Source organism: Heterocephalus glaber, unplaced genomic scaffold (genome assembly GCF_053883595.1).
Source record: "Heterocephalus glaber isolate CG9 unplaced genomic scaffold, H.glaber_assembly_v1.0 deba00000122, whole genome shotgun sequence".
Taxonomy (NCBI): domain Eukaryota; kingdom Metazoa; phylum Chordata; class Mammalia; order Rodentia; family Bathyergidae; genus Heterocephalus; species Heterocephalus glaber.
Window position 1 is genome coordinate 31,379,723 of NW_028258138.1, and position 22,144 is coordinate 31,401,866.

At 34.0% G+C, this 22,144-nt stretch overlaps 1 protein-coding gene across 8 annotated transcripts in view; it reads right to left on the bottom strand.

The window, feature by feature from the left end:
- The window catches only part of Robo1 (roundabout guidance receptor 1), a 1,092,891-nt gene that overhangs the window by 126,139 nt on the left and 944,608 nt on the right, over nucleotides 1-22,144 (bottom strand). For all 8 annotated transcript variants that reach the window (XM_004870578.3, XM_087213903.1, XM_087213881.1 and 5 more), the window contains one exon: nucleotides 19,849-20,006. In XM_004870578.3, coding sequence (XP_004870635.1) covers nucleotides 19,849-20,006 — 158 coding nt within the window. The remainder of the gene's footprint in view (nucleotides 1-19,848; nucleotides 20,007-22,144) is intronic.

Below are 22,144 nucleotides of genomic sequence, written 5' to 3' on the forward strand. Positions count from 1 at the left end.
ATATTCACTCTCAATTCAATTCCCAAACATTTTTTTAGCTCTCCTTATTCCTGTTTCACACTGTTTCACAGGAACTTACATGCGGGGGATGAGTGAAAAGAGATGGAAAAGGAAAGACGAGAAGGAGGAGGAAGAAACACATGATTTAAAATATTTAGTGCTCAGATCTCTTGATTTGATATTATCGGTTTCATGTTGCTCATCCAAAGTTTGGTAGGTGAAATTCTCACATACTCATAACCAGACACAAAATAAAAATGGCTATAGCCCAGAGAGGGGTCAAACTCAGAAAAACAGATTAGTACTTATGTTTATCAGATGTTTTACTATAAGCTATTTTAAAAATTAGGTTAGTCGTATTTCAATTACATTATAAAAATATGCAACTTGATTATAAAAAGTATTCATTTTGATATGACTAGTCCATTCAGTTGTAAATTATTAAGCAAGGCTTTATTTCAAATTTTACAGCCCGTTTAAAGTGTAAATGATGCGCCTGGGATTTGCACTAAGAAAAAAAGAAATAAAACAATACAAAACAAAACAAAACCCCTTACTTAACAGTAAAATGCCAGGAAAAGGACATATACATTGTAGAAAAAGAAAAACAAAAAAAGCATCAAAATACAACTGAAAATAATCAGTGACTAGTCTATATTTTTCCTGATGACTTCAAAAGGACAGTATCCCAAGGAAAAAAACCATAACTTGTTGTAAGCCTTTCAATTGTTCTCCAAGGAGTGGAATCGAGAGGAAAAATTGGCAATTAGGATCTCTCCATTGGTGTCCCATATTTGCCTGGACTGCAATACATACAAGAGAACATGATCCAATTTCATTTGTTTGCTGGTACACTTTACAATACCATTTGAAAACCAACATTCATTCATCCAGGAGTTTAAACACTCTTGATCATCAGAGAGAAGCAACAAGAGACTCATGCAGGAAAAGCAATTATCCCAGTGGGAACCCATGGCTCTCTACACAGCTTGGTGAGCTGCCAGCTGAGAACACAAGCCAGGCAAAGCTGCTGCCTAGGACTATGGCAGCTGCATTTCTATGTTATTTCCATTTTCCCTCCTAAAATTCTCATTTCTTCATCACAACAATTTATGAGTTGGTAGTTGGCTGTTTGCTACTGCTGAAGCACACCTATGGTAATTTGATTATAGACTACATCAGAAAGAGCTGTATTGCTAATTGCATGCAAGTGGTAGCCACCCTGCCGAGAGACAGTTAAGTTAAAGAGAGGATGATTTTCTTTATGAAGGTATAAATTAGTCCATTTCTATCTATGCAATGTATACACTAGAGGACCCTTTCATGATTCCTAATTTTAACAAGGAAGAGTAGAAAGAAAAACCACAGGCTGCTTAAAACATGCCTATTTTGCTTGCTTAAATGTGGCTTAAAGCCAAAATGAAGACATGGTTGAAATTTGGCATTTTCTCTTACAAAACCATTTTCTTGGGCCACAGTTACATAGCTAAAGCAACTAACCAAGAAAGCTCCCTCTAATTTATAATCTTCCAAACAAGAGACCGTCAGCTCCTGAGAGCTGATGAGATGCAAAGCAGATGAAACAGTAAAAGCTTTGAGCAGATTCCCCAGGTGTCTGGTTCCCAAGTCGTTAAGACTAGAACCCAAAACCAAGTCCTGTAAAAAGCATGCAACATACAGAGTGGTTTTGTAATAAAACAGCCTTTACTAGCTATCTCCTAAGAGTAAGGAAGCTGATTGATTTTCACCTCTATGAAAATTCTAGGCAGATTACATGGTAGTATTCAGCATGGATATGAAAAATTAATTTAGCTCATAGCTATTAAAGTTAATGTATTATTTCCTTCACAGGTCTCATGAAACAATGTCCTGCTGTTTTAAAGGTAAAAACAAAGTCTTATGGGCAATTTTCACTTTCCCATAAAAACCAGGTTTGCTTTTCATCACCTCAACCAACCATCTGGCTATAATTCTGAATTTGCATATAGTCACTACTAAGACAGCCTGAAATAAAAATATATGGAGGAATTATGACTATACTCTAGAAATAAAGATGACAAATGTTCAAAAAATTTGAGAGAAGAAAAGCTCATTTTCCAACTCTTGGCTCTTTGGAGTTAGAAGTACACCAGCTGAAAATACTTTCCTAACAGTAAATCCCTTTTTCCCTCCATGAGTTCTTAAACTTAGTTATTTTGTGTAGTTTTGCTCCAGTGTGAGACTTTTCTTCAACCACCAAATCCTTGCTAAAATAATGCCTTTTCCAGAGACTGTGTATAATTTGTTACTCTGAAATCAGAAATTCACTTATATGCTGAAGAAGACACAAAGCAATGGCAAAGTTGATGTTGGATATGCCAATTTTGGCTTCAGAAATTCAAAGTAACCAAAATTACTTTATAAGGGCATAGTTTTAAAATTGTACATATGAAATTTAATGCCATTAAGTGCCTACACAAGTATGAACATGCCTAAAACATTACAAATTGAATATACTCGCATTCACATTTTATACTATTTTAATCTTAAAGTGTCCAAAGACAGCAAGCAGACTTGCAAGTGACAAGCTTAATTGATTAATCAGGAGTCAGGACTCATCAGGTCAGGGTCAGAAACTCAATACCCATGTGGCCAGTTGCCTCATTCTCTTGTATTGATCACAAGACTATGCTTGAATGTAGCTCAGCTATCAAGCAAGTCTGTCTCATTTCATAAGGGGCACATAATATCAAGATAAATAATCCCCACATAGTGTGGGGATCCATATGTGAAAATAAATGACAATGTATATACATACTCCCTAACAATAAGCAAGTAGACTAATTTACCTGTGGCAGGAAAACATTATATATAATCTGAGAAAAAGTTTGAACTAGAATTTGAATAAGGAACTTTCTTGTACGTTACATTGCACTTTAGCATTATCCACATATACTTCTCAATATTTCCTTACAACTAATGATTAACTTATGGGCAGATAAAAAAGTAAAAATTGGTATATTCTGTCTTTTCTATTACTGTTGTTATCTGTGAAAAAAATCAATGAGTAAATTATCTAAGTTAAAATTATTTCAAGAATCATTTGGAGTGTTATTTGTTCGGAGCATTCTTTCTGTCACAAAGGGTTCAGTTCCAGGCTGAACAGAGATGTGTGCTTTAAACCTCTCCTGGAGTAAGTTTTAAGTTATTTTGTCAGAACTTTGAATTGAAAATCAGAATTTCATGAATCCTAAATTGCTCCCATTAAAACAACAGTTAGCAATTTTAGCCTTAAGCCAAGGGAAAGGCTCTGACAAGACGGGATATCAGAAAAGAGGAAAGTAAAAAAATCAATGGAAAAGTTTGTTGTGCTGTTTATTGGTTCTCTTTTGCACAGACTACACATTTCACAATGACATGGATTTTGTTTCAACCATAGCATTTTAAATGCACACTGACATAAAATACACATTATCTGCACTTTTCAGAGACACTGGAATTCCTATTTCAATCATCATAGCTGGAAAAAATAGCTTATTAATTTAGAGTTTATATTTAAAGCATACTATTTTATGCTGAATTGTGGAAGTCAAATTAAATTCTCACTGGCCTGGGGATTTAGCTCAGTGGTTTTGCCTCCTGCTGTGCAAGCACAAGCACCCCAGTTCGATCCCTGGTACCAAAAGAAAAAAACAGTTCTTACCATTTCTTATCAAAATAACAAATGTATATAATTCTCTGATGTTTCTGTAGAAATTTTAATGGACTAAACAACTGCAAAAGTGTAACATCTGAAACAACATATATCCTCAGTGTGTAAAATGCTTTTGATTGTTTTCTCTGCCTCAGTGAATATGTGGTAAGGGTAAATGTAATAAAAGTATTAACAATTTTAAACAATACTCTGTGTTATTACTATTGCTGTAATCGATGAAAACTGTCATGGGGTACTAACACCTGCTGGGTTCACAGCATTATGACATGCATTATCTTTAATTTGACAACATTTTCATGGGTAGCTATATTTTTCTATTTTGGAATGAGACAATTAAGGTTCTGAGGATACCAGAAACTTGCTCCAGATCATTAAGTTCACTGGAGCCCTTCCTACAGATAAGGAAAGAACGCTTCTGTAGAGCATTTACATTGGGATAAGTACATGAGCTTGTATTTTCTTTGCTTCTGATGCCACAAACTAAAAATCAGCAATACGAGTATGTACTGTATAGATCCTGGGACAGAACAGCTGGAGGAACAAATAGGTAGAATCTGTGCACCCCGCTGAGTGTGTCAGATTGAAGGTCCTCCTTTCATAAAACTCCATATTTAAGCCTGACTGCTTTGGATATAAAGCCTAGTTGCCCTTAACCCATCTAGTTGTTATTAGAAAGAAAATGTGGATGCTTATAATTCACACACGCATATATTATTTATAGGAGAAATGAAGTTAGGTAAATATCTTATATGCAGGGGAATGACTCTCCTGTACCCACACAGACATGAGCTTATTACTATACTATGTTTAAAGCTTAAATAGAATATTTATAAGCGGAAGCAGAGATGGGCCAACCTGACATGATCTTTTATAGCCATGATGCATGGTACAGTGCAGTGATGTGATGTATTCAGGTGAGAAGAGTGACATGACAAACATTAAAAAGCAAAGGCATGTGAAATAATGGATTTCTTGCTAAATTGTGATTTATCCACTCAAGGAGTCAAATTTCCATTATTTTCTACCAGTACAGTATTTTTTAAATTTTTATTTTATCGGTATATTTTAGGTTTACAATATAATGACATTCATCATGGGAAATTTGCACCTTTACATAGTCTCTCTTGGTTCTTATTTTTCACCCTTCCCCTGCCCTCCCTTCAACCCCTCCATCCCTCCCTATCCACAAAGAATTTGTTTCCATTTTTTCATTTTCTCATATTAATCCCATTCCCTTCTATCCTTTCCCCCACCCCTCCCACTTCCTTCCCCTCTGCCCCTTTTCTTCCTAGTTCACATTACCTATTATACGTTTTAGTCCTTATTTACACTTTCAGTTTCTCACACCAGAGAAACTATTCGGTATTTATGCATGTGTGTCCTATTTATTTCACTTAAGAGTATTGCCTCAATGTGCATCCACTTAGCTGTAAATGTCTCCAATTTCTCATTTTTTATGGCTAAGTAGTACTCCTTTTTATTAAAAAAGCCCACATATTCTTTATCCAGTCTCCAGTTGATCGGCATTTGGGCTGCTTCCAAGTTTTAGCTATTACAAACTGTGCTGCTATGAACATGGGTGCACATATGTCACTCTGGTGTGATGCTTTTAATTCTTTGGGGAAGATCCCCAGCAGTGGAATAGCTGGGTCAAATGGGACTTCCAGTCCTAGTTCTTTGAGGTATCTCCATACTGATTTCCACAGTGGTTGCACCAGTCTACACTCCCACCAGCAGTGGAGCAGGGTTCCTCTTTCCCCACAGCCCCGCCAGCATTTGTTATTGGTTGATTTCATGATAGCAGCCATTCTTTCTGGAGTGAAGTGGAATCTCAGCTTTGTTTTCATTTGCATCTCTCGAATGACCAGTGATGTTGAACATTTTTTCATGTATTTATTTGCTATTTCTACTTCTTTGTCTGAGAAATGTCTGTTCATTTCAGATGCTCATTTTTGAATTGGGTCTTTGAATTTTGGAGGTCTGATCTTTTTAAGTTCTTTATAGATTTGAGATAGTAGACCTTTGTCTGAGGAACAGCAGGTGAAGAATTTTTCCCACATTGTGGGTTGTCTCTTCACACTGCTGGTGGTTTCTCTTGCTGTGTAGAAGCTTTTTATAAGAAGAGATCCCACTTGTTGATTGTTTGTGCTAGTTTAAGGGCAACTGAGGTTTTGTTCATAAAATCTTTTCCTACACCAATGTCTTCAAGGGTTCTACCTAATTTCTGTTCCAGCTGATTCAGCGTTTCTATTTTAATATTTAGATCTTTAATCCATTTTGATTTTAGTTTAGTGCATGGCGAGAGATACCAGTACAATATTATATAGATTGTGCTCAACTGCTCTTGAAATTTTCCCATACAAGATGATGCTGTTAAACATGAGCCTGTGTCTAGTGTGCTAGGCCTTTAAAGCTTTGTGATCAACTAGATTTTGTAAGATTTAAGAAGAGAAAACTTGTACCATCTGGTAGTAATTTTGTTAATGCACACCAGATTATTTTATAAGTGTACCATTTATTATATTATCAAATTCTTTGGTTTTAAGGAGATAAAAACTGAAGTGGTCAGATATTACCAATAGTTATTTTGTTAAAGTAACTAATGTTTAAACAAAGAAAATGCAAAATCAGCATTAGATTGAGAAAGAGCATAAAATTTGGGATTCTTCTTTGAGAATCTTTAAATAAAAGTGATAATGCAGACAAGATGGAGAAATATAGAGTTAACCTTGGACAACTGTATATAATGAAAGGGAAATCAAGGATTCCTCTAAAGAGCTCAGATTAAAATAATTTAAAATTTAAAGCTTAAAATATTTCTGTAATTTCTGCATTTTGGACCCTGCTTTAAGGAAAGAAAGCCTTATATCATTTTAATGCCTTAAATGCATTTTGAGTGTACTACTTAAAAAATAAGATTACAATTCATTTTTTTTGATGTGAATAGAAAGAAACAAAATCCTGTCTAGGACATCACAAGCAATCACAAAGATTATAAACAATGATAAAAGTCAACTTTTTAAATACAAAGAATTTAGCAAAAAGTGCTCAGATAGCCTTTAAATATTTTAAAATTAAAGATAAGCTTTGTGAGGAAGCACTTTGGGATACATTTTAAAACTATATTTTTAGAGAAACATTTTCAACTCTGATTAATAGAACACTGAAAATAAAATAAACTGGCTCGAACATCAGCTCAACCCACAAAGGATTGTGCCTTTAACTTGGCAAAGTACTTTAACCTATAATTAAACAAAGTGCTCCCAAATAGCAGTAAAACTCCACTAGTCTTTAGCCATTTGGAGAAACTTAATGGCCTGATCAGATGTATCAAAGTGCTTAAAAACTGGAGAAACTCAGCTGCTTGAGTAACCATGTATGGCAAGGAAAAAAAAAAACATAAAAGGGGAACTATGATTTGTATGTTTGCTTTCTATGTTGGGATACCAAGCTAATCTTAAATTCCTATTATAGGCCTCATCATTTGGTCATGTGTGTTCATTTTGTAGAGTTACAACACTTCTGCTTAGTTTACTGTATTACTTTGAATTCTGAGCCCCAACTTTTCTTGACTGATTACTTGGATTTCTGAGACACTTTCTGCTTTCTGAAGCTCTATCCTCACTGAAAGACTGTGGATGCTAACCAGCAACATAGTTCCATATCCGGTTTGGGTCCACTGATTTCAAGTCGGCAGAATTCCATATGGAAGGCAGCTCTGGCAGATCTGTTAGGCAGTCCTTTAAGTTGTCTAATGTTACTTTGAAACCAATATTTGTGTGGCCCTAGCTTTTCAAAAAGTATTAAAAAGTGGTATTGAGGAAGCCTGTTTGGATAAAAAAATTCAGAACACCAGAATCGTCTCAGGGGATTTTACAGCATATTGACAACACACAACAATCAAAACACAATAAAGGCATATATATTTTTTTTTTAATTTTTTTTTTTTTGTACTGGAGAGTGAACTCAGAACCTTACACTTGTGAGCCAGGCATGGTGCCACTGAGCTAAATCCCTGACCCTAAAGCATAATATTGTACAATACCCCAAGTGTTCAAGATTATTCATGTTTTTTATATTTGTGAGATATTTATTCAGATGTAAATCCAATATACTACATAGAGGAAGCTTGCAAAAATATATACCCTTTCCTAAAGTCAATAAAAATTATTTGTTAAACTAGAAAATACATTATCTGGCAATCTTTTTTTTTTGGTACCGGGGATCGAACTCAGGACCTTGCGCTTGTGTGGCAGGCAGCAGAATCACTGAGCTAAATCCCCAGACCATCTGGCAATCTTTTTAGCCTTTACTTCTTTAACTTTGCATCTGAACATATTTGTACTCTATGATTCTTTTTTTCAATTATTATTATTTTTTTGTACTCTATGATTCTTAAGTCGGTTAACATGAATTTGTGAGAACTTATAATGTATTACAACTAGGTATCTTCAAAGACCTGAAAACAAATGGGCATTCAGGTTCTACATTATAAAGTATGTTAAAGGTGTACACCATATGAAAGGAGGCATGAAATGATGTATACTTAAAAACTGATCAAAACAGGACGCACTATGGCTTTACAAGTTTTTTTAATCCTACCCAAATTTCTTAGTCAAAAGGTTTTAATTTCTGAAATTAAATATTTTTAATCTTTCACTTCTTCAACTTAATATGAGAAAGTACATTAGTGGAAAATCAAGACAGAAGCACTAAAATAACATTATAAAGAGGCTGTCACTGAGAATCTTCAAAACACTCTCAACTACAATGGCTTGATTCTCATAATGATCCTAGCAAATAGGCAGGGAAAATACTATTATCTTAATATTTTTCTAAATTAAAAGGATTTGGCTAAGGTCAAAACAAAACCTCAGACATAAACACTTACAAATATATCCATAAATTAAACTTACTTTTTAAATTGCCGTAGTTTCTAACAATGAAATTGTGAGATAAAGTTAGATATTCAATCATGTAAGAAAAGCTTTAATATGTTTTTATAACATACAGAATAATTAACTTAATCAACACAAGGCCATGATTACACCTTATGGATATAAAAGCAGAGAAAGTTGGTAATCCCTAGTTTTTTAACATTTACTTTCAATATTGGTTCAGAAGTAGGACATACTGAATTTAGGATACAAAACAAATGACAAAATTATGAGAAATGAATCCCATAAAGCACTTTCTCCATGAATTCTTTGTTGACCTCTATCATAATCAAAGTTAAATGTTTTAGATGTGTTGGATAGGTCTGATTTGTCACCAAAAAAGTAAAAAACAAAAAGAACACTGGTGTTGAGAGGTCTGGCTCTCGTTCCAGCTGCAATACTAATCCATTATGTGACTTAGGATAAATCAACTTCCTGGCTTCCCTTTTACTCTGAAAAATGAAGGAGTTTGCTTACTCACAATTTCTCAAGTTACTCCCACTTCCAAGATTCTGTGAATATCTGTAAGTCACACCTAAACAATATATTAACTCACATAATTAATCTGTGTAATATTTCCTCTTTGTGAAGCCAAGGAAAAAACATATTTTAGAAGAATGGAATGGGGTACATGATACTCCCTTTCCATTTTACATGAGAATAAGAAAAGAAATACATAATTTTGCATAAAAACAGATTTTAGAAAATCAAATGGGTTCAAGTTAGCAACTTTTCAATACAGGGTATGGTAAAAGACATTATTTCTGACTTATATTTCACTTACTTAACATTTTTTCTAGAGATATATATTCTGCTTCTATCATAAAAGACACAAAGAACATTGATAGTCCTTTAATGTGTCTCTGTACATTAGATAAGCAATACTTGTCATAATTTATAACAAATTATAAGAATACTTGGTAAAATAAATGGAACCAATAACAAGAAAAAGAAATATAGGTATGACATTTGGGGTGTGGTTATACAGAAGGCTGCTCTGATGAAGTTGCCTTTGTATTGGGATGTGAAAAATAAGTGAGTTAAAATAAACACTGAGGAGTCAGAACATGCCAGGCAGATAGAACAGTGTATGCGAAGGCTCATGAATTGGTATGTGAAGCTCTTGGCATCTAAGTTTTTTAATGTACATATCATAGATGAATAGCGAAAAGCTAGAACAATATCCAAATGCTCATCAGAATTATAGTTAGTATTGTATTGCTGCCTAAAACTATTTGTGTGCTAAAACTGAGAATGACATAGCTTACAACCTTTTGAAAAGGATGCTTTGACTTCACAAGTAGGTCAAGAATGCTTGAGTTTGCTTTTTCTTCTTTTAGTGTGCAGACATGATGAGTGTATGTGTAATTACTTACATGGATTGATAAGTCTGCGGTAAGTTGGAGGATGTTCCTTAGGAGATATATACCAGCCCTTCTTACCCTATGTTTCTCACCTGAATCACAGCATTCACCTAATGATTGTTCAGAACTACCCTGTTCTACATGAGATGCATACACACAGAGGCATTAGAACTCAATTCCCTGTGGAATTCCGAGTTGACTATTGCATTGCTGAACAACGATGTGCACAGAACTTGAATCAGTTTCTTTCTTTCTTTTTCTTGTGGTACCAGGGATCAAACTCAGGACCTTGTGCTTGTGAGGCAGGCAAGGTACCACTGAGCTAAATCCGCTGCCCATCAGTTTCTTAATTTCCATATTAATTTGAACTTAGTCATAACATTAATCTAACTGGAATACTCATGGTGATTTTGTGAAAGCTAGAGGCACTCTTGTGGCTATGAATCAGATATAAATACAAATATTTGCAGAGGACACATAATGCTAGATATTCTGTAATATATATTTACATGACCTTCTGGCTTATTCAGGAAAATTGGAATTTTTTTGGCACAAACAGTTCATAATTTTCGTTTTCCATCATATTTCTGATGACTAAATACATCCATAGATCATACATATAGTTCAGAATACCATTACTAATACGTCTAGAATATCTTACCATTTACAATGACATATTTTTTCATTGTATTCCCAGAACACAGTGAAATAACATATGTAGTATTTGACCATTCATTTTACAGATGTAAACAATGAAATTGATGTAGATCAAATGTCTTACATGAAGTCATACATTTAGTAAATGTTGCAACTTGAAGTTATAATATGGTCTTATATGCTCAAGCCTAAATTTTATTCTACAAATCCAGCATTTCAGTTATTAAATTTGAAAACTAAGCAGTGGAATGCAATTTAAATTTATATTTTAACTCGTTGCTTCAATCCCATCACTGATATAATGAAGTTACACTGATTTAACCTATATTTAATCAAGATTTACATTTTTACTTTTTAAAAGAAATGAAATATATAATGCACACTGACTTCATGAAGGATAGACAGGATAAAAACCTATTTCTGGTTTACCATTCCAGTTTCCTTTGACCTTCACACAACAAAACCACATATTTATTTTGCAGAAACACATATTTAACTTCTCAGGGAAGAGGGTCTCTATGACATCAGCCACATCAAGAATCTTGATTTCTTCCATGGGAAGGGAGGGGGAAGGAAGCAGCAGACACTGAACAATGAAAGAAATTGGAAGACCAGATGAAAGCACTAATCGAAGGAAGGGAGGAGGAGCAGATGGCTCAGGAAGGAGACACGTGGGAATTGGGGAGAAAGGAAGCAATTGGCAAGGAGTGGGATGGATGCCAAGTTTGTGAAGGATCTGGAGGACACTGGGGATTTGGATGGGATGTGAGTCAGCTGCTTTTTAGCAAAATATCACACCAACAAGGGAAATCAAAGAAACCCACAAAGATGCACAGGATGCAGAAAAGGACTGGAAAAAGTTATGACTTACCCCATGTGAACAGATCTGCCTCTTCAGCATGGGAAGTGGGAGTGTTAACTATTTTTTAATGCATAATTCAATTTTTCTCCCAACTTCATTATTGCTTTTTGAAACTTTATTAAAGTAATGCTACAGGTAAGACCCTCCTATTTATTTTTAGCCAATTTTTACTTATCTTAAGCAAACATGGAATATGAGCTGTCATTCAATATCATTCACATATAAAATAATTCATTTAAAGTATCTAGGATTAGGGTGACCCCCTATCTTTTTTTCCAGAACTAACAGATAACCTGGGACTAGAATTTTCATAGCTAACATCAGGACATTTCTGGGCAAATGGAGATGTTTGGTCATCATATCTAATGTTTAAAACCTCCAAAAAATGAACTACTAAATATGCTTGATCATCATGTTAAAATGGATTCAAGCTGTGAAACTTCTGCCACATTTCTCAAAGAATGGAATAATCTTAATTCAGTTAAGTAGTGAGATGAAATTGCCAAAAAAAAAAAAAGTTTCAGTTTGGACCATAGTTTTTCTGGAAATAGGTGACTTAGAAAAATTTACTTCCTAGCATCTAAATTTTTTTAACAAGTGAAAAAAAAACAACCATGAGACCTATAGAATATAGTAACATATGACTTTGGTAATAGTAGGAAGAATCACAAAAAGTTCAAGACACAAGACACGGGTCCTTTCAAAGCATACTACAAGATATTAAAATATTCTTATGTCACAAAGGATCATACCGGCTGACACTTTCAAATGCAAAATGATAAATGTTCTTTAAGCTGCTCTTTTTAAATGCTAAAATAAAATCATCAGAATAAATGACCAAGGTCATTATGAAGAAATAAATCTGAAATTTCAGAATTCAGCTTACTATTAGGTTGTTAATTTGCTAGTTTTTAGATTTTATTTTAGTTATACAATTGCCAAACCACAACACAAGTAATATTCTCTCTAAATTCTTTATCCATTATATATTTCTCTTAATTGCTTAGGTTTTTCAGCAACAAGATTCAAAATATTTATGAGTAATTATTTTAGAATCTGGCTAATCCACAATTTGGACTGCTAACTATAAAGCATATTCATTTGAATCACTAATTAATTAATTAATTGATTATTTGGTGGCACTGGGATTGCATTCAGGGCCTTCACACTGAGCTCTGTCACCAGCCCTTTTTCATTTTATTTATTTTGAAACAAGGTCTTGCTAAATTGTGAAATTTCCCAGACTAGGTTTGAACTTGTGAATATCCTGCCTCAGGTTCCCACAGTGATTAGATTACAAGTCTGTGCCACCACACCTGGCTTCAGAATATCTTTTTTTAATATAAATCTGAAATTTCCCTAAAAATGGTTAACATAATTACCCTCTATAGATTAACTCATATATTTTCTAGGTAAGAATTTTGGCCTCCAGAATAGATATCAGTTTATGTGAGCTACAATCTCTGAATTTGACCATTCTTGACACATCTTTTGTGAAATTACTAAATTTTTCATATGTTATAGATTTTTGTTATGTTATAGATTCCATTACTAGAGATAATATAAACTAATTCTTGAATAGTAAAAAGCCCTGTATCAAAACCACCAAAAACTTTCAAGAGTATTGCAAATAAAGGCAATATTTTAGAGTAGAAACTATGAGATACTACATTGAGTTGAAATGTATAGGGACAGTGTATCAAAATGTTTATGTATGCACTAAAGTCTATAGGATACTATAGAAAATGTTATCAGTAAATGAAAAGTAGGTACCACCCTAGTTGCTTTCCTCTAATATTAAGCAAAATGTTTCATATTTTTCTGGCAGTGTTGTTGTAAGGATTAAACAATACACATAAAGTGCTTAGAAGAAGGTCTAGCACAAAGTGAGCACTACATTAAAATTTTACTGTCATCATTAACAACACCACCACCACGATCATCATCATCAGCAGCAGCAGCAGCAGCAGCAGCAGCATCTTATTCTTCTTCCCCAGGAAAGTGAATTGAGAATAGCTTAATGGAAAGAAAATAGACTACATAGATGAAATGAAATAATATAAAGTATTTGATACATAGCTAGTTGTCAATACCCAGCAGGTATTTCATGTTCCTACAATAACCATTTCTAAAATTTTACACATTTGTGTGAAATTTTTTGAAAGAACAAAATCAAGTGACTTTTTAATTTATTTAGACAATACACTTAAGCAGAAGGAGTGAATATAGACCTGAAATAATAACTTGAATCATTCTATAAACATTTATTTCATATTTTAAAGGTACCAGATATGAGAATTTACTATTGTTCCTGTAAAATACATAACTTGTTTAGATTATTTATTTATTTATTAATCTGAAAATGGTTTAATTTTTAGTCATCAACAGTCATTTCTCATATGTAAATATACACAACTATCATTTTGTTAATACAGTGTGTAGATTTGCTACCCCACCTTAAAAATATGCCAAGGTAAACCATATACAGTTGTTCAGCAGTATCTGTAAGGAGTCCTGTACCCCACCACAGTTACCAAACTTCATGAATGCTCAAATCCTTTATATAAAGTGGGGCGGTTTGCACATAACCTGTGTATGTACTCCAATACACTTTACATTTGCACTAGATTACTTATAATATTTCATACATTATAAATGTAATTAAATGGTTGTTTTGCTATATTTTGGGGAGAAAATAATATGAAAAAGTCTGTATATGTTCCTTACAGGTGCACTTTTTTCCTGAACAGGCTGGACATGAGTTTGTTTAAACCCACATATGCAGAACCCACAGATATAGAGAGCTGACTGTTTCATTAATAATCATATGGGTCCCACTGGGTACCTTCATGTTTTGGTTTATAAATACATTTGTGCTTATGCTTATAAAAATCAAATAAATAAGTGTTTCTATAAACCACCCTCCATGAGAAAGTGTCTACTTCTCTCCATCTCTATGCCTTCAATTCCTTCTCTACCACCAAGACATTGTTTATTTTATAGAGACTCAATAGACATTGGACTGTTGCATAATGAGATTATGTGTAACACCCTCAAAATTGTACTGACATATAAAAAACTTGTTTTTTAGTAATATAGCAATACTAAAATCATCCAAATTGACAGATATAAAATAAGTGGCAAACTTTTAAATAAATTTAATATCTTTTAATAATGTTGTGGCATTAATATTTTTTCCTTCTCTTCACTATGACTACTTACTTCATCCCCAAATTCAAAATCATACTGAAGTTTCCTTGGGCCTTTTCAGATCTACATGTCAGCTTTTATTCTTCATAATTCTGAAAGTGACCATTTTTCAAGAATAACTGAGGCCTTTCATAATCTAGGAAAATATTTCTGATGTCTACTTGAAACTGAATATAATTTTTTTCTTTAACTCAAGGTTAATTTTAAGTTTTTTGAATGTACCAGAAATCACTATTGCAATATTGGTTTTTTCCCAATGTTTACATTCTCTTTGCTGCACCCTTAGAAAATATCTTGAAATAAAATGCAATATTTTCAAAATGTAGTGAAGTAGAAAAATTATATCACTTTTGTACTGTTTATGTGTTCTTGTACATCAGAAAGAAGGCCTCAGTTCTCTGATGCATCTATATGAGAAAGTTTCATTTATTAATAATGATAGTTATGACTAAATCTCAAACATACAAAGTAAATCAATATAATCCAGCCTGCTAAGTAAACTACTTCTATTTCCAACTCTAATTATACTCATGCCTAGAAAAAAGACTATTATAGACAAACATCATCAAAGGCCCCTTTTATTCTATGAAATACATGCCAAAAGAGTTTTAAAAGATTCTCCTGTCATGTAGGAAATTAAGAAAATTCTATTTATACATTTCTGGTTTATAATAATCACAGATCTAAAATTTAGCTCAGAGTACAGATCAACGTGAAAAAGAAATGACTCAAGAATATGATAAATACAGGTGCAGCTACAATTCAATTACCTATTTCTCTTTTTTTTGCAGGGTGTGTCTTTGTTCTCACAGCTGGGAGACTGTGTATTTTAAATTTTCATCAAAGAACACTGCCACATTAAAGAACTCTAAAAATTCCTATAACCAAAACTGTAGCAATAACCGTGCAACCTTCAATTGGTTTTCATAAAGATATTATGTGGTTTAATCTCCTGTTTGTCTGTACTCAACACATTTGGCAAGGTACACTAACGATAGAAACGAAAACAGTCATTTTAAAACAAAGCTTAGGAAAGAAAATCAAATAAAATGTCTAAAACTAACATCTAAGAATTTATTTTCAATTTTTGAAAAGAATTGGAAATAATGTCATGCATTCTGTTTATGATCTAAATTTTTGTTTTAATTACTCAATTTTAGTTTTGCCTAAAGGAAGAAACTAAAACAAAAACAATGATGACCTAAATAAGAACAGTGATTTTGAAACCAGAACAGTGATTTTGAAACCAAACTGCTGATTTTTTAATCTATTCATATCCCCAAATGTATAAATGTGCTTTTTACCTCTACTGTTTCATCAATTCAACACTTATAATTTATATAAAACACACAGATGGCCTTAGAAATAGTAAAAGTTTCAGATTTTACAACTTCCTGGCATATGGAATACTTATGTGGATCATCATTTTGGCAACATTTAAATTATTTTAAATTTACTTATACATTAACATGTTGGTATAATTTCATTGTCATAGGTTATTACAACTGTAAGTTGTTTGATTGTTGATTGGAAGTGGTTCATGTATTGATTTTAAGCTACCTAATGAGACTAGGGACTGAAGTTTTTTTTGGTTTTTTTGGTACCAGGGATTGAACTTGGGACCTTGCTTTTGCGAGGCAGGTGGTGGAACCACTAAGCTAAATCCCCAGCCCTGAAACTTTTTAATTAAAGAACTGTATCCTTCTAAACAGAAAAAGTAAATGAAGATTCGATAATGAATTAAATATTTTGGCATAAACCATACAATTTTATCTAATTCAATATATGATACAGCAGGAAGTTTCAAGAATCAAATTTACTACATGATTTTAAACTGAATATTGCAAATATTAACACACACAGGAATGTACACAAAATGTAACACTGTGGATTTACTGGGACCTTTTAAAATTTGACAGTACAGTCATTTTTTATCTACCATATAAGATACAATATAAAAAGAGTTATGTATACTATGTGTCCAATTTCACTCTTCCAGGCTGCCTTAAAGCAATTCAGTGAGATTTTAACCCCCACCAGTTCCCTGAAATGGCTCTTGTTAGGGTCATCCATGACTGACCACCAAGTTGTTAAATTCAGTGGTCAATTTTCAGTTCTCATATTACATGATTCTACCAGCTGCAATTGACTCACGCCACCCCATTAAAAAAAAAAAAAAAAACCCTCCTTGCTTGGCTGCCCACTGGTTTTCCTTCTTTCACACCTTTTTAGTGTCTGCTGCTTTTTCTGCATCTTCCTGAGAGCTAAGCACTGGACCTTGTTTCCTTTCTATCTCTAATCACTCCCTTGATGATGTCAGTTTCCAAATTTTACATAAAATGTATGGACTGGTGAGTCCCACATTCATCTAATAGACTATATTAGGCTGTGGTACGAAATTCTCAGTGACTTGTAACATAGTAAAAGTTCATTGTTTATCTTTCTACATGTCCATACCAGGAAGACAGAGGTATGGGGTGCACATAATCTAGGGGCCCTGGCTCTTGAGGTGTCTGTCCCCCACCTAAAACATGTGGATTCCCTGGTTACATAGCAGTAGAAAGAGCATACATTAGGCTCATTCAAGTACAGGTATTTATTTTCTTTAATTTTCACTCACAAGCATGAAGCTGAAACGAGACAAAATAAGTCTTCCTAAGAACAAGGAAGTTGGGAATAAAGTCTTTCATTAGTAATGACTACTTGTATGTCTACCACAACTTAACTTTTTCTCCAGCCTCAACCTCGGATCTGAAGTTCTAACTCATATATCCAACTGCCTATTTGACAAATATATTTGGATATCTTATAAGCATTCCAAAATTACCAGTCTAAAAACTGTGTGCCTGATACATCCTATCCAATCCTTCTCCTTCTACAATCAACAATATGTAATTTTTTTCAGTACCGAGAATTAAACTGAAAGCCTCAGGCATGTTAGGCAAGTGTTCTACCACGGAGCCACATTCTCAGCCCCTGCAATGTGAATAGCAGATACAATAACTTCACTTGCTTAGGCCTAGCAGTGAAGACAATCCTTGACTCAGCTTTTCCTCATAAGCCCTGTCTAATCTTCGACAGTGTATCTGAATCTGTCCACTCCTCACTACCTTTACTCTTAACAGACTTGTTCAAGCCACCATTTCGCTCTTGCATGGATTATTCCATAAACTTCCAACTAGTTTCTCTGCTTTTCACTCTGCCACTCTTTAGTGTGGTCTCAACACTGCAGAACCTTCTGCTGAGAAACTTGTGATTCTTCCCACCTTACTGACAGGAAGAGTCAAACATCTATTTATAGCATCTATAAGGTCCTACACAGTCTAGCTTCCTTTTAGCACCCCCTACATACCCGCTACACTATCTCCTACATCCCTCTCCTGTGCTCACTCTATTAGCCCACACTGACTCTTTGTACTTTAATTAAACGGTTAGATGTGTCCCACCTTAAGCTCTTACTCTTAAGAATTTACTGTTTCATTTGCCAAATACTTTTCCCAGACACTTGCAAGGTTCCTTTCCTCTAATTTTTTCAGGGTTTTAGGTGAGGCATTCTCTGATCAGCCTATTTAAAATGTCAATTGCACCCAACCGCTAATGAATTCCTTTGCAAGTTGACGGTTTTATTTTTCTATAACTTATTATAATTTAGCAAACTTTATATTGAACTTATTTAGTTAGCTTTGTAAACTCCACAAAAGCTCTCATTTTTCTTTCTTTTTTTTTTTTTAGTGCTGCAATCTCTGTGTTGAGAATTTTGTCACTGATTCATATACAGCAAAAATGGGTAATCAGGAAGACAGAGAAGTTTCAATATGTTTAAATTATTAAGGCAAATAAATTGGAATCATAAATAATATTATTTAAGGAATCTGGAATATCTAAGGGCAAAATATTCTTAGCTTAATTGCCAATAAACCCCAAAGGAATATTAGCTCTAATAAGGGAAGCTTTCATTCCTATATTCTTCTGTCCCCCGTGTTACTGATTTCATTTCCTAAAACCCAAGTTTCCACTTGTAGTTTTCATTTTGCCATTCGACTTTCTCCCACCTCTCTAAAGTACAGTTAGGACTTGCTCGTTCTATCCCTAGAATTACAAAATTACTTTTATGGAATCGATCTAATTCAGATCAGTGCAGGATGAAAAATGTCGATTTTCTTTTAGATCACTAAAATTATGTCTACCACATCCTTCTCTACTACTTAATCATCATGCTAACTGGCTACTAGTTGTTTGGCAATAGTACAAGCATTTAAATCTCTGTTCTTAACTTCAGCAATGACCTTTTCCTCATGCACACACTTGCCTAGGGAAGTTTAACTCTTGGCCAATAAATTCACAACAGATATATATCAATGTGTGCATGGAACAATGGAAGTTGTAAAAGGGAATGCTGTACAATTATAAAGTCAAAGTCAGCTTGGTTGAATGAGGTGTTTCAGTGAACATTTTACAAGACAGAACAAGCAAAGGTGTCAAGTGGAATCACTGCTGTCAGAAGAAAAGGACTACAGATCATGTCATTCTTATTGGTGCAGGAATCTGAGACCCAACATCTAGTCAGTCACACAACTGTATTATATAACATAAATTCATCATTAACTATCATTAAGAAAAAGATTTTAGGGCTCACTTTGGCAGCTCATATAACAGAAATGAATAAGATTTTATTTCTCAGAAATAGTAATGATCTCTATAGAACTGAAAAGCAATTTAAAAAAAGAAAGGCATTAAAAAATCCTGAAGTAACTTAAAAGAACTTTTGGAAACATACTAACTATATAACTGTTAATTTTTTAAAGAAATAATTTTAACTGTAATACATAGAAATGTTAGAAGCCTTGAGTTATAATAATAATCAAATCTACCTAAAAATATTAGTTTTAAAACACTGAAGAAAAAATTATAGTTTTTCTTCTACTGATCTCTGAATGAATCACCATGTGTTTTTCCACTTCTTTTCAGGTTCAAATAGGAAGAACTGAAACATATTTTGAAAGAGGTGAAAATGAGCAAATCCCAGCCTTATCTAAAAACCTATTTCATTTGCCTCTTTTTCTTTGGGGAAGATTCGTAGTTTTAGATGTGCAAATATCCCCTGCTGTTGAATGAAATACTCACAGTTATTCTTTCATCTTTATCATCCAGTGGAGAGCCATCCTTCTTCCATGAGATAGTGGGTTCCGGGTGGCCTCGTGGGGGCTGGCATTCCATCACGGCAGGCTCCCCAACTGCCACCATGACATCTGAAGGGTTTTGTCTGAAGTCATCCCGTAGTACTGCAGGAACAAGATTAAATCATCATTTTCAGCAATGATGTATGCAGGCCTTATCTCTCAACTTCAGCAGAAGAGACATTTATTATGCTAAACTACTACTAATCGCTACTGCAATGCAGCTTTAAAAATATGTATCTGCTTACAGACATCTGCAATTTAATAAAGATACTTGGCCTTAAGGATACACAGGAGGGATAACTTTTTATTCTTCATAAGCCAGCAGGTAATGCAGCCTGCTGCTTCATGACTTCAGAATTAGCTTTTGGCTTCACTCTATCTTGCATTTCTTTTCTGCCCACTGCCTACATTTTTCTCGTCCATATGCTAATGAATATAACTGAATCTTCTTTTACTTATGTGATGCATCAGAATGACGTTTTCTATAATTAATTATATGCACATAAACAAAAATATAAGAAAAAAGATACCTTCAAGCATACACTTAAATGAAAGACAATCTATAGATATTTAAAACTTGTATATGAGATTATGTTATAATTTAAGTATGTCCATATAAAAATTTCTCGTATTTGCAAAATGACTATATTTAAAAGTATTGTCTGTGTTTTTTCATTATTAATTGAGTGAAGGAAAATGTTAGACGACACCAATAGTAATAATACCAGTGCTAGCAACAGCACTTAGAATCCATGGTCTATGTTTTTGGGGTATTATTATATATTATCTCATTTAATTCCTAAACTTATTTAGAATGAAAGGCATTATCAACAACAGTTATATTATAACTCTCTGATATGTGGAAGGAAACAAGTAATTAGTGAATCCCAAATGGATCCCACCATACAATATACACACTACAAACAATTAACGTAAAATAAACTGTTACTTTGGGAATAAAATGTGCAAAATTATTAAATATAGTTCACAGATCGAAATTATGCTCAGTATCTTAGTTAACAGCAATAGATCATGAAATATTTGTCATTAGTCTGAGATCCCAATTCTGTTGTTTACCTGATATGTAATTTTGAACACATTACTTATGTTTTTCTATTTACAAACAGGAATGGAGATAGACATATCAATGTAATATCTCAAAAACAGTTAATCAGTTAACTTCCTCCACTATTTTTCTTAATCCTGAGCATAATAAATTGTGAAACATTTTGGTAAGTTAAGAGAATACTTAAAGTGATTATTGGTATGCTAAGTGCACAAATATGGAGTGCAAATCATTTACTTTTACAATCTATTGAATTGCATTTTTAGATACTACAATTGTTTTTGTTTGTGTGTTTGGTTTTTTTAGCTTAAATGCACTTTATTTTTAGATAACCTACATGACATGTTTTTTTTTTTCCCTAAAAAACAATGCCTCCACTCCAAATAAATCACGTTCAAAATAAACGAAGCATTCAAGATAACATGAGTCCCATTTGTCTAAAATCCTGGTGGTGTGTGCATGACAAGCAGCAGCCGGTTATGACAAGTGACAGATCCAAGGTAACCACCAAATCCATTAATATTTTTCCATTTCTAAACTACCATTAAAGAAAATCGTAAATGGGGTCACATCATCCTCACAGTAGTCCAGGAGAACAATCATGCCATCTGGATCCATGTTTGCACCGATAAAGAACTGATAGTTTTTGAAATTAGCAAGGATGTGGTTGATTTGTTCTGCAGCCCCTGTCATAAAAGGCTTTACTCTTTCTGGTCTTTGTTCTTCAAGTTTGCCTTTGATTGATTTCATATAATCTTTGATGTACTTCTTCCAGGCCTCTTTTGTGAAGCTGGTTTCCTGAAAGTGATGGTTCATGACAGTATCAACTCCAAAGACTACTGTGCTTTCAGTACCTTCGCCCTCCAGGCCTTCAGAGGAGGCATTTCCACCAATGAGCGAGTTATCAATGTTACCCTCTGTTCTACCATCTTGCCCTCCACCTCCAGGCGCAGCCCACCCACGCAATCTCTCGGATCTAGTAAATGTCGGAGAACATCTCATCGTGACTGATGAGGTCCCGATAGACAATCATGACAATGGCTGAAGGGAGACGCGGCCGAGCTAGCTAAGCAGGAGGCCGGAGCTCAGAGCGAGCCTGGTGCAACCGGAGCGGCGCACGGTGGGGGAAGGGGAAGCGGGCAGAAAAAGCTAGATACTACAATTGTATACTGAG